General features: G+C 44.1%; 1 protein-coding gene across 6 annotated transcripts in view; it reads left to right on the forward strand.

Annotated features, from left to right (window-relative positions):
* Window positions 1-14,340, forward strand: part of DNAH1 (dynein axonemal heavy chain 1) — an 813,109-nt gene that overhangs the window by 345,851 nt on the left and 452,918 nt on the right. For all 6 annotated transcript variants that reach the window (XM_033926650.1, XM_033926656.1, XM_033926654.1 and 3 more), the window contains 2 exons: window positions 1,608-1,806; window positions 10,663-10,916. In XM_033926650.1, the coding sequence (XP_033782541.1) occupies window positions 1,608-1,806; window positions 10,663-10,916 (453 nt within the window). The remainder of the gene's footprint in view (window positions 1-1,607; window positions 1,807-10,662; window positions 10,917-14,340) is intronic.

The following is a 14,340-nucleotide window of genomic DNA, read 5'->3' on the forward strand; positions in this document are numbered from 1 at the left end:
TGTCTTTACCGGGGCTCCGTGATGTCATCCATCAGTGAGAATATCTGCCTGCTGTCCCTGGATAACACCTGTTACGGTAAGTAACTGTGCTTTAACTGCATTCTGGGTCAGTGATGAGCCTTGCACATATGCTGTATAATTATTATGGGGTTAAATTTTACAAACTTTTTTTATAGGTGTAAAAAAACAGTCTGTCTAAAATTATCCTAAGGGTTAACTATGTAAAAGTATGCAGATATAGCTGTTCGTTTTAAAAAAAGTGTATATTCATTATCAGTATACTCAGTATCTCAGTGATACTGGATATACATATGCACTGATAATTGCTGGTCAATACATATTTTCTGTTAACTGCCAGCCAGTATTATTTGGTTCTATATGGATAGCCTAGGTGTTCTGCTTTAGGACTACTCTTCAGCAGGTCTAAAGTAAATACCTAATTTGTCCATATAATGGCTGAATATTGCTGCTACCATATATACTTAAATATAAACCGGAATTTTAGGGCCAAAAATATGGGCCCTGGTTTATATTTGGGCCAGTTCCTCCCTCCTATACTTATTGCAGGTCACCACCAAGCTCTACACTTTGCCCCCCTCCCTGCCCTGTCTGTTGTACTTCCTCTGCCAATCCCTGGTGGTCCTGAGGTGCAGCGGGCAGGAGTGAGCTTTCCGCGCTCCTGCCCCGCTGCTAACCTGGTCGGTCAGTGGCTGCTGCAAGTATTGGTTTCTTCAGCAGCTTCCGACTGACTGGGTTAGCAGCGGGGCAGGAGCACGGAAAGCTCGCTCCTGCCCGCTACACCTCTGGACCACTAGGGATTGGCAGAGGAGGTACGACGGACAGGGCAGTGAGGGGGGACGGTGCAGAGCTTGGGAGGGAGAGGGGCTGGGTGCAGAGCCTGACAGGGCAGGGCACTTGAATATTAAGCTGTTCAACTTAAATTTGAATCAACTATTTTTCCTCCTGTTTGGGGGGAAAATGGAGGTCTTGACTTATATTCGGATCGACTTATATTTGAGTTTATACTGTATATGGATAATATGTTTTTCCCACCCATCTCTGTTCAGCTAGTGCTAGAATAGTTAAAATAAATTTTTCCTCAACACTATATAAGGGTCGAATACTGGTGAACAGCAGACTTAGATGTTTACTCGTGGCTAATAAACATACATAAAGGGCATCCCAAAAGGTGTGTCATGGCCCCAAATCAGATCACAAAAGCTGTTTTTTTAGTTGCAACATGTGTGGGCAAAAGGGGGAGAAAAAAAAATCTCCTGATGAGTCCATGCTATAATTAGGCCTGCATGGGCACCATAGAAGGTGGGACATGATGGCAGCATCAGCTGTGATGGCTGGGAACAACAGCGTAGATGAAAAATAGGCCATTGGCTGTCATGTGCTTTCTTTGGCTGCAATATTAAATTTGCAGCCACAGAGAGTTTGATAAGTACAGTGTAAGTCATTTTGAAATTTCCTCCAATGATGGTATGATGTAAAGAAAAAAATATTAGAATTATTAATACTGGTAGTATTGATAGCTCTACAAAAAAATGGAATCATTCTTAAGGAATCTGATTGATAGAGATTGCCATTCTCTCTCTATGCAGTATGATGTGTTACTCAAAATAATGAAGGAATTTCAGCCATTCCGTGACCTCTGGACCACAGTATCTGACTGGTTGCGCTGGCATGATAGCTGGATGAATGACCCAATTACTCTTATCGATGCTGAACAAATAGAGAAGAATGTATCAGAGTCCTACAAGATCATGCACAAGTGTGTGAAACAGTTCAGAGACTTCCCAGGTAAAAGCATTCTCCCATAGGAAATAATGAGAATTGTATTTAACAAGTTTGTCCACCTAATTTTGGGAATTAGTTGGACAAACCTTGGGTTTTCAAATTTTATTCTTCCCCTTCCCCCCTGCAGCTGTTAAATTTTGTCTAGGCAAATGTACCCAATTAAAGAGAGGCAGTACTAGGCTGACTTTCCAGGATGTACTGAATTTTGGCCACTCGTATTCCGTTATCAGTTACCCAGATAACCCTGACTGACCAAACAGCTGATTGCTTTAGATCTGAATTTCTGTTTGAACGCATTGGGGCTGAATATTCAATAAAATTAACCAAACAAAACTGTCATATTAACTTTATCCACTAATTACAAGCTGACTGAATATTGGCCTCTAATATATCTGCGCACTAGTCTGTGCATACGATTGTACACATTTTAAAACAGATGAGAAATAGTTATTACTAGAAAATGAAAATGTATATGAATATTCCATTCAAATAAGGATGTAAAATGTTTACTCTCCAATATTTAAATAGCAGCAGATCATGAAGGGCATAGAGAGAGTGGAGAGGGACAGATTCTTCAAACTTTCGAATAATAAAAGAACGAGAGGGCATTCGGAAAAGTTGAAAGGGGACAGATTCAAAACGAATGCTAGGAAGTTCTTCTTTACCCAACGAGTGGTGGACACCTGGAATGCGCTTCCAGAGGACGTCATAGGGCAAAGTACGGTACTGGGGTTCAAGAAAGGATTGGACAATTTCCTGATGGAAAAGGGGATAGAGGGGTATAGATAGAGGATTACTGCTCAGGTCCTGGACCTGTTGGGCTGCCACGTGAGCGGACTGTTGGGCACGATGGACCTCAGGTCTGACCCAGCAGAGGCATTGCTTATGTTCACTGTTTTTTAAAGCACTGACTATTGCCAGCTAAATTAGCCTTGAATATTCAATGTTGGCCATATCCAAGCATTTCAACTGAATATCCAGGGCCATATGGTCATCTAGCCGCAACTTTTATGTGGTTCCTGACTGATATTGTTCCAGGATCCACGTAAGACACTTTCCTGGGTCCTGACTGAATATTGGTTGAGACTTCATATAAGTGGAAATGAGATCCTCCCTCCCAATCTTCTCCATGCTGCAGTAATAGAAGCCCTCATCAATCTTAGAAATCTCCCCCAGCCTCAACCTACTCCCATCCTGAACCTCTCATAGTAGGCCTACCTTTACTTCAGCGGTGGTCTAGTAGTTAAAAGGGCAGGAGTGAAACCCACTCACAGCTGTGGCTTAAAAATGGTTTATCCACTAGACCAATACAGAAGTAAAGGAAGGCCTGGGGGTGGGGTCTTTATTGGCACATTGCTTGGGGGTAAGGTTGTTTCAGGAAGGGGGTAAGGTCAAGGTTGTGAGGAGTAGTTCTTTGGTTAGGGGGTTTAGGAGGGGGGCTATCATTGTTTGCAGAAGGATCGGGACATGTTGGGGGGGGCTACTATTGTTTCTGAGAGCAGGAAGAGAGGGGAGAACATAGTGGAGAGAGGGTTGGGACATATTGTGGGCTTCTATTGTTGCAAGAGAGGGTTTGGAAGGGAGGGGGAGAGCAGGGGCTGCTACAAGCCGATACCCAGAAGCTATATTGCATTACATTAAAAAGGTCTTGGAGAATGAGATGTACAGTGTCAGCGTCTATGAAACAAACTTGGTTTTTCTTGTTACATAGAGCTTTTTGGACCCCAGTTAGATTGCAAAAGTTAAATAGTTCTTTGTCTAATAGATGCTGGCATTGTAATCTGGATGTAGGGACTTTGGATCATCTTTTGTTCTATTGTCCCCATATCTTAGCCTTTTGGAACTCAATCTGGGATCAAGTAAATTGTTTATTGGAAAACCATGTAGCGTTATCTTATGATACTGTGATATTTGGAATGTCTATGAGAAAAAAGAGTCAGATATCAGCGTGTAACAACAAACTTTTAATGATTTTGACTGGAGTTGCCATCCAACATATCACTAATAATTGGAAAGATCACAGTAGGCTTAATTTTAATTTTTGGTGGAACTCAATATGTCACATATATAGAATGGAAAGATCAATAGCGGTACAGAATGGAAATTATAAAAATTTTATTAAAATATGGGAGCCATTAACATCTTTCTGTCATGATTAAATGCCATTTTTCTATCTATAAATTACACACCATTTAGTATTGGGTGGGGGGTGGGTTTTAAATTATATGATCTTATAATGAATAGAGGGTTTTGAGGGAGGGGTGGGATGAGGGTTACATTTTTTAATTATAAGGTACAATGATAAGATGTTCAAGTGCTCAAACTAAATGTGTTTATTATGAATATTTGTACACTTGATGAAAGTTTTAAAATGAATAAAGAATTAAAAAAAAATAAAGATCTTATAATGCCATACAGATTCAGAGTGGCTAACAATAAAAACAACTAGACAATACTAAGAGTTACATCAAAATAAAAATTATTATAAAGCCAGCACAATGACAATTAAAATTCTGACTAAAATGACATCAGATACCCTAAGATCATTACAGACTTAATACATCTTTTCTAAACAAAAAAATTTTCCGTAGTTTACTAAAGCAAACACAGGGATTTTGATAACTCAATAAGTCCATCTATCTGTGGCATTCGACATTATAGATCACCATCATGGCACATCTGTACAAACCACATTCTCCTCCTCCTAGCCAGTCTTCAGTAGTCCCTCTTTCCTACCTAACCTGTGCACACCATACACCAGTGAATTGCAATCTGTGTGCCACGGCACAATAGTGTGTTGTAGCGAGATTCCAAGTGTGCCGTGGCAAGACAGGAGCCTGTCACTTCCAGCATAAGCACCAGCACCTCTTTCCCCTTCTCCCCCCAGCAATGGAGGGATTTTCAAAACCCAGCAGTTTGTCTAGGATTTGGAAGGCCCCCAAGCTCAGGGCCACATCTAAAGGGGCTCTGAGCATGCGCGGATGTCAATGTGATGGCATCACCAGTTGACATCCGTGCATACTCAGAGGCCCTATAGACGTGGCCCCAAGTGTAGTGTGCTGTGGCAGAAAAAGATTGCGACACACTGCCATACACTTTCCTTCTCTCAGACCATTCCCCCAGTGGCATAGCAAGGGTGAGTGGCACGGGGCAGTGGCGCCCCTCCCACATCCTCTTCCCTGCCCCCCCTGACACTCGTGTGCCCCCATTACCTGCATTTTTTTTAAACTTTGGTACGTGCAGCCACCAATTTATTGCCCACATTGGCTTCGGTGCGCTCTCTGATGTCACTTCCTTGGCCAAATTATGGTGAAGAATTGTTTGACCAGTGCTCTACTATTGCTGCCAAGCACTGGAGAAGAAATGAGAGAGCAGGAGGGTTGCTTAGAACCTGCTTGCTAGCAAAACAGTGGACCAAGGTTCCTGTCGTGGAGGGCTGCAAGAACTGAAGCAAAACAGCAGCCTATGGTGCAAAACTGTTTGGCACATTTTTGATTTGCTGAGAAATACATTCCTGAAATTTTAGGATAATAAGTTTGTGCCCTGGACTGAGTAAAGGGATTAGCCATATGAATAGTGAAGGATTATATTTTGTGCAAGTTTTTCTTTTTCCCTATGGTGAAGAGAATGTGTTGAAAAATTAAAACTTTTTTGGTTTTAGAACTAGAAAGGCTTAGAGACTATTTTTGTTGAATATCCTGTATAACCCCATTGGCACTCCTTGGAGAGCTGGGCAGTGTGCATGTGGTGGGAGTCTGGGCCTTGCCCTGCTGGGGGGTCCTGACCCTGCCACACTATGCAATGAGTAAACATATTCACCAGGGTTGAAGATACCTCCTCTCACAGTAACTTATAAAATTCTGCTTGATACCCATCTGTGCCAAGGGTTTTAAAAAGGACTTTGTTTGATGGCCCATTTCACTTCAGGTACCGAGAGTGTTGTTTTAAGCATTTGTTAGTCTCTATCTGAAAGCCTCAGTAGGGTTAACTATTCCTAATAAGAAGATCCCTCTAAGTCCACATCTGTGAGTGCTGCACACAAATGCTCATAATAGTTTTTTTAAATTACTTGGTCCTCCCTAGAGCTCACACCTGTCTCATGTCATCAAGAAAGCCTGAGATAGGCACGTGGGATCTCTTAGAGCAGGGGTCTCCAAAGTCCCTCCCTTCATTGGGGAAATCCTGAAAACCCGACTGGATTCAGCCCTCAAGGAGGGACTTTGGAGACCCCTGTCTTAGAGAGAGGAAGAGGTAATGGTTACTGCGGATGGTCAGACTGGATGGGCCATTTGGCCTTTATGTAACATTATCATGTGTCTATCCCACAATCTTACAGTAGATTAGATTTAGACCCTTCCCACATTGTAACCAACCAGCTGCCCCTGCTTATCTCCATTTTTATATAAATTATATTTATAATACTGCATTTTGGCCCCTCTGATTCAGCAACTCATTTAGTATATGTTTGAGGACCTATTATATAAAGACAAATTACAGACCTCACAGTATACCCTGAAGAAAGCCACAGCATGATGGCTGAAAAGTCAGTTATCTCAGGACAAGCAAGCAGCATATTCTCAACATATCGGTGACATTATCCATGGAGCCCCAGTGCGGACAGCTTCACAAGCAACTTGATTAAAGAACTTTTAGAAAGTTTGCAAGTGCCGCACCGCGCATGCGCGAGTGCCTTCCCACCCGAGGTAGGGTGCGCGTCTCCTCAGTTCTAAGCTTTCCGTGGAGCTGAGAAGCACTCGTTTCAAGGCTCTGCATGAGAGTTAGTTCTACTCGTGCCTTCTCTCACCGTGGCTCATGTATTTTTCTTTTCTTTTCAAATGAATCAATTCACTTCTTGAATCGATCACCACAAAAGATCCTCCTCCAGGCAACTACCAACAGCTGAGAACTTCGTTCTTCACTTCAAGTCATAAATCCTTAATCTCAGAACTTCCTTCCAGACTCCATATCCAACTCCCCACCAACAACTACACCCACTCACCATGATCCAATCCTGGTAGACATGAATTGAACCACTTTGAACCCCCCATCTGGTCCCTATTTCTCAAGTTCTATAATAAGTACGCCAATACATTCTGCCACCTAGACAACTGCCCACCCACCATCATGAGATCATCCCCCACCCCTTTCAAGGACATGCTCTTCGACTGGATCGCTCATTTAATGGCAAAAGGCAAATTCCCAACCTATCTTGGCCACATCCTCATCTCGCCCATTGTAAAGAACCGCAAAGACCCCATATCAACAACATCCAACAACAGACCAGTAGCCAACATTCCCCTCTTCACCAAAGTGATGGAAAGCCTAATCAATGCTGTGCTTACGAACTACCTAGATAGATTCTCATTACTACACGAATACCAATTGGGATTCAGCTCACACCACAGCACCGAAACAGCTCCATCATTGATCACATCGCACAACTACTCAGCTCAGGGAAACATGCACTAATACTCCAATTTAACCTCATCAGCACTTTCAACCTAGTGGACTATGACATCCTACTCAACCAGCTAGACACCATAGGTATCTCAGACCATGTACTCAACTGGTTTATAGGCTTCCTTAGAAACCGATTCTACCAAGTCACCAGTGAGCAAACCTATTTCAAGATCTGGTCCAACTCCTTTGGTATTCCCCAAGGCTCCCTTTTATCACCCACCCTATTTAACCTATGCATGTCCCCTTTAGGCCAGGAACTTTCTAAACTTAAACCTCCAATCGTACATCTACGCAGATGACATCACGATCATCGTCCCCATCTCTACACTGTCCAACTGAAACCAGACACTTCATCTCATCAATCATCAACCATGTAGAACAATGGTCAACAAACTTCAAACTAAAGCTAAACCCGGTAAAGACCAAGATATTTATGGCCTCCCCAACAAACAAACCAACAGAATCGGCTATCAACCTAAATGGAATGGACTTCCCAATTAACCCTACCATCAAAATCCTAGTAGTTACCCTAGATCAGCAACTGACACTCGAAGCCCATACCAACATTCTAATTAAAAAATGCTTCCATTTATTATGGAAACTACACACACTAAAACCATACTTTGATTTCACATCATTCAGACTGTTGGTCCAGTCTCTAGTCTTGAGTTCACTGGACTACTGCAACATAATCTACCTAGGATCTCACAAAAAAAACCCATGAAGAAACTGAGACTCATCCAGAACACAGCCATCCGACTAATCTTTGGCTTGAAAAAATCCAGCCACATCATCCCATACTACAAGAAACTTCACTGGCTACCTATCGAGGCCAGAATAATCTTCAAATTTGGTTGCCTTTGTTTCAAGACCCTACTTAGCACTGCACCCACCTATCTCCTAAAACACCTCACCCTACAGGACAGACTCCGCCTCCGTTGCAGAACATTACTGTTCACATTTCCTTCTCCCAAAGAATGCAAATTCAAAAGATTACTCAATAGGACACTCTCCTTTCAAGCAGAGATCTGGAACAACACCTTAAGCAACCTAATCCTGAACGCACCAACATATACCATTAATTCAGAAAAATCACTAAAAAACCACTTATTTGACAAATTTATCTGATCCTTCTATTCCTCTCATCTCTTACCTCTTCTCATATGCTCCTTCTTCCTACCCTACCACCCTGTTCACTCAACTGTCTTCCACACCTTCCCAAATCTAACTGATGTAACCTCGCTGTCCTTAGAGCATCTCTTGTATACCGTCTTGAATTGAAAAGGTATGACGGGATATAAATAAAGCTATTATTATATTCCAAGACACAAATGTAACCATTTATTGTAGGACTACATGTTACAAAAGCAAAAAAAAAAACAAGTGTTCATCCAGGGAGAGCTTGTCCCAACCTCTGGTCTCCCTCCACTCATTCCCATCTCCATGTCCTAACCACTTAAAAGAGAAAACAATAAAAGTTCCAGATCCTGCTCACTACTAGCACCACCCTCCTCCCTAACTGCCACTTCACCCTTCCCACCCCTTTCCAACACTACCATTCTCTGCGAAGAACTAGTTATTTCCCAGTGCTTCCCTACCCCAATATACAGTACTCAGTTTGCATACTGAACTTCATATTACCAAAACTAACTCAACCATCCCCAAAGGATCAAATCTTGTTTCCCAATCAACTTATATCCTGAGGAAAGCAAACATTGTCCCCATATCCCATTGATCTATACCTATGACCCCCAGCAGCCCCCACTATCCAATAATTTAGAGAATTCCCACTCCAAATGAATTTCTGTAGGCTTCCTTTGGGGGATGCATGTCCATAGTCAACATATCTTTCCCTTGACTGAGAGAGGCAAAAAAAGAGGCTTCCAAAGGCAAAAAAGAGGTGGAGTTGGCCTTAGGTGTTACTAAGCGCTGCTAGGCACGATTTTACAATGCGCCTAGGTGCTGGAAATGTAGGCCTTTAAAACTCTGGCCTACATTACTTGCATCTAAGTTTGTTGTTAGGCACCAGTAGGCACAATTCTCTAAGTGGTGCCTGAGCGTGATTGATACATGGCAGATGCCATTTTTTAGATGCCTGCCATTTTAGGCGCCACTTATAGAATCAACCCCTAAATGTCTCTCCAAAGCTTGTTCCACTAATGCAGTGACTTCTGCAGACTCCTCCGCAGCCCACATCAAGCTCACTGATGACCCCAGAGGACTGTGTTAGGATACTATGCCAAGAGTCTACCAGAGCCTACTATTGCAGTCCGATAACAATACCCCTCTTATCAGAGAGAAAAATTGGGGTTTTAGAGCAGATTAAGTGCCAGTTTCAGGAAAGGTAGCAAGAGCTTCATCACTTAGCAGCTGCTCCCCGACATCACTTGACCTCCTTCAGTTTATTGATTGTTTATTATATTATATATTCTTAATTATTTGTCAAGAGTGCTCAACTTTTATATAGGGGACTTTTTACTAAAGCTTAGCATGAACTACATGCTAAGAAGCCCATAGGTATAAAATAAGCTTCTTAGCATTTCATGCTTGCTAATTCTTTTAGTGTGTGCTAAGCTGTAGTAAAAGGCCCTATAGCTATTAAAAGTAATAAAATGTTTATTTCACACATTTTCAGTAATAACCCAAGGTGAGTTATATTGAGGTAGAGAGCAACTAAAACTGGGTCTGCAACCAAAATTCACTGCTTGGTTTCAACTGAAACCTAAACTGGCCACTGCTGTCTTGAATCAACAGCATGGGACAGCATGGTACTACCCAGGAACAGGAGAGGGGCATATGTAAGTATTTGGGAGAGTAGCTTCTTCTGTTCAAGGGAGGGGGGAAGGAGGGGGAGTTGCTCCTGTTCGAGGGAAGGAAGAAGAAGAGGGAGTGGATTGGGGGGAAGCAACAGGACACAGCACAAAATTTCAGTTGAAAACCAAATTAATGCCTAATATGAATTTTGAGCTGGTCTTAGTGCTGAAACCAAAGCTGAAATTCAGTCAGCCTTTACATAGGTTATTTCCCTGTCCTCAAAGGGATACAGTCTAAGTTTGACCTGTGGCATTGAAGGGTTAAGTGACTTGACTGAAATCACAAGGAGCAGCAGTGGGGTTTGACCTGGGCTTCTCTGGTTATCATCTCAGTGCTGTAACTACTGGGCTGCTCCTCCACAATATGACAATATTGTTGGCTACAGTAACAGCTGTGTAACATCAGGGGAGAGTGACTGTGAATAATTGCATAACACTGTGAAACAAAATTGGGATAGCAATGCATAAATTAAAATAGGTATTATTATTCATGTCTAACTTTGAAAATGGGAGTGGGGAATGATGTATCTTAGTCAAGACTGTTCAACAGAAATGAAAGATTCATGTTTTCTCTCAATGTCTGCAGCATGCCAAAATGTTGCTCAGGTAATCAAAGACAAGATTGAAGATTTCAAGCCATACATCCCACTGATTCAGGGCCTGCGTAATCCTGGCATGAGGGATCGCCACTGGCAGATGCTATCAGATCAAATCCACATTAAAGTCAAACCAAAGGCCAACTTGACTTTCAGTAGGTGTTTGGAGATGAAACTGCAGGATCACATTGAGAGTATTGCCAAGGTTGCCGAAGTAGCAGGAAAGGAGTACTCCATTGAGCAGGTATTGATGTCCTGGTGTATTGAGTGGGAAATGATGTTAGAAGAAATACCCTTAACTTTTCTTTATTCTTTTTTTAAATTCTTTATTCGTTTTTAAACTTTCATCAAGTGTACAAAAATTCATAATAAACACTATTAATTAGATCACTTGAACATCTTATCATTATATCCTATAAATATAAATGTAACCCTCCCCCTACCCTCCCTCAAAGCCCATTATTCATTATAAGATCATAAACCCTACACTTGAAACCCTCCCCCCACCCAACATTAAGTGGTGTATAATTAGTAGAAAAATGGCATTTAATCATGACAAAAAGATGTTAATGGCTCCCATATATTAATAAAATTTTTATACTTTCCATTCTGTATATGTGACATAACCCTTAACTTTTCTAATCATCCTTCCTGGAAAGTTAGTTATAATTCATTATTTATAATCTGCCTTTACCCAAGGCAGAGACAAAAACCACACATAATAGAACAAGCAAAAAATTATGTACTAAAATTCAACAAATACAAATTCTCAAAAAATACCAGGGCTTACCAGGCAACATGTTTTCTACCTGTCTATTCTCCCTGGGATGCTCTGTTTGGTAGGATGAATCTGTTTTTTAGTTTTTCTTTATGGAGTTTTAATAGTTCTACCTTGTCTAAAGAATCTTGCAGAAGAAGTAAAAAAGGGCCAACAAAGATTTTAAAAATTCTAGCTAATTGCGGCACCAGTAGAGCTTTCCAAACTGTGAATCAGGAAGGTATATGACATGTAGACTCCACTATTTAGGCATCAGAACATTTAAATCAGATTCTCTTACTCTGTCTCCTATCTTGAATTCCCTCCTTTCTAGCGCCCTGGCTGCGCTTCTATCCCACTTCTCCCCAACAACATTGTTGTCTCTCTTAGGAGCTTGCAGGGCTGTTGTCAAGGTGTAACATATATTCTTCTGGATGACAGGTCCTTCAGCATCCATTAACCTGTGAAGCACTCACTGCCTCCGTGCCGAAGGCGGTTGATATGAGGTATGGTATACACTTCCATAGTGATAGGATAGGTAAAGGGTTTGCTTACCAATAATGTTCTATATGTAATAATAACAATTTATTTTCTTGTATACCACCCCACCAGTACCGTATTTTCACGTAGATAACGCGCACCCGTGTAAAACGCGCACACGGGTATAGCGCGCGGAAAACACAAATCTATGTACAGAAATTTTTATATACCGCGCACACCCGTATACCGCGCATGCTGCCCGACTCTCCCTTCGCCGCCCGACTCTCCTTTCGCCCGCCCCGACTCTCCTCTCCCCTTTGAAGTCCTGTCCCCACCCTGAAAACCTGATCCCCCCCCCCCCGACGTCCGATTCACCCCAACGCAGGACCACTCGCACCCCCACCCCGAAGGACCGCTCGCAAGCACTCCCGTCCTCTTGCCCCAGCCAACCGCGGCACCCCCGACACGATCGGGGCAAGAGGGAGCCCAACCCGACCATGTGCCCAAGGCCCCGCCCCCAGGAGGGACCTAAGGCTCCCGGGCCTATTCTGATTGGCTCAGGTGCCTTAGGCACCACCAGTAGGCGGAGCTTTGGGACGGATGGGCCAATCCGGTCTCATTCCGTCGTTAGCTGCCTGCCGGACAGGCGGGTTTGGCTCCCGTCTGTCCGGCCAACTACATAAAGGTACGGGGAAGGCGGGTGGGGGTGTCGTGGGGGTCGGCCAGGGGGGTCGAGGGTCGGCTGGGGGGCGGTCGGAGGTTCTTGGGGGAGGGCGGGCGTTGGGGGGGAGGGGGGTATGCGTCGAGGGCAGGAGGGCCTGGGATCCCTCCTGCCCGTAATGTAGTGCGGGGTGGGGGTAGGGGGTCGCCGTGGCCAGGAGGGTTTGGGCTCCCTCCTGGCCCGATATTGTCGGGGAGTCAGCGGGGCAAGAGGGCTTGGGCTCTCTTTTGCCCCGATCGTGTCGGGGGTGCCGCGGTTGGCTGGGGCAAGAGGGCTTGAGCTCCCTCTTGCCCCGATCGTGTCGGGGGTGCCGCGGTTGGCTGGGGCAAGAGGACGGGAGTGCGTGCGAGCAGTCCTTCAGGGTGGGGGTGCGGGTGGGAGTGCGTGCGAGCGGTCCTTCAGGGTGGGGGTGCGGGTGGGAGCGCGTGCGAGCGGTCCTTCGGGGTGGGGGTGAATCGGACGTCGGGGGGGGGGGGGAACTATGTAAAAAAAATTTTGTACAACACGCTCACGCGTATACCGCGCAAGGTTATGCACGGTTTGTAAAAACACGTATAACGCGCGCGTTATATGCGTGAAAATACGGTAGTTCTGGGCGGTTCACAACAGGAAAAGCTGAGACATTTCAACACATAATACAATTTCAAAAAACACAAATTTCATACATTGATCTAGTATTACATATTAAAAATATAACTTACATTAAAAGAATAAAAACCGAAACACGTCTTTGTAATGTCAAAAACAGCAATCTTGTTTATCAAATAAATGGGTTTATAATGTTTTCCTAAAGGTAAGGTAGGAGTAAGATTCAAGTTTCAAGCTTATTTAACATATTTGATATTATCCCAGGACAAGCAGGCAGCATATTCTTTACGCATGGGTGACGTCACTGACGGAGCCCTCGGTACGGACCTTTTTAACTAGAAAGTTCTAGTTGGCCGCACCGCGCGTGCGCCTTCCCGCCCGACGGAGGAGTGCGTGGTCCCCAGTTTCTTCGTTTCCGTGGAGCGAAGAAGACGCGTGTTTTTTCAACAGCCGTTGAAACTAACTTTTTTGCCTTCCCGCTCGCGAATTTTTTCTAATTATTTTCTTTCTTTCCTTCGGGTTGCTTTTTATTTCAATTTTGAAAAAAAAAAAAAAATTTATTGATCTTCTTTTCTTTTTTCGTCTTTGCCCCGGCGGGGCCTGTTGCCACTATACAGGCCTCCGGGTTTGATTTTGCAGAGGCCGTATTCCCATTCATGCCCCCGCAGCCAGGTTTTAAGAAGTGCCAGCGGTGTGCACGCCCGATCTCCCTCACTGACCCACACAATTGGTGCTTACAGTGTTTGGGTCCGGAGCATCGGGCGGACTCCTGCACCCGCTGTGCCACTCTTAAAAAGCGAACTCTTAAAAATCGCCAAATTCAGCAGAACATCCTATTCGGCACCGGGACTGCGATGGACTCCTCTGCGTCGACGAAGGTGCCGTCGAAATCGACACCAACCACGTCGACACCGCCCGATCCGACATTGGCGCCGCTGGCGCCAGGTAAGCCGGCTAAGAAGCCTTCCTCTTCCCTCGAGCGCCCGCCAGCCACTGTGGCGGCATCGACCTTACCGGCTTCACGCCGGCCCCGGAAACGCTCCTCCCCGATCTCGGTGAGTGCCTCGTCATCGGCCTCCTCATCGCCGGGGCGTGGAGCGGCACCTAAGGAACCGAAACAAA

Source organism: Geotrypetes seraphini, chromosome 17, assembly GCF_902459505.1.
Source record: "Geotrypetes seraphini chromosome 17, aGeoSer1.1, whole genome shotgun sequence".
NCBI classification, from domain to species: domain Eukaryota; kingdom Metazoa; phylum Chordata; class Amphibia; order Gymnophiona; family Dermophiidae; genus Geotrypetes; species Geotrypetes seraphini.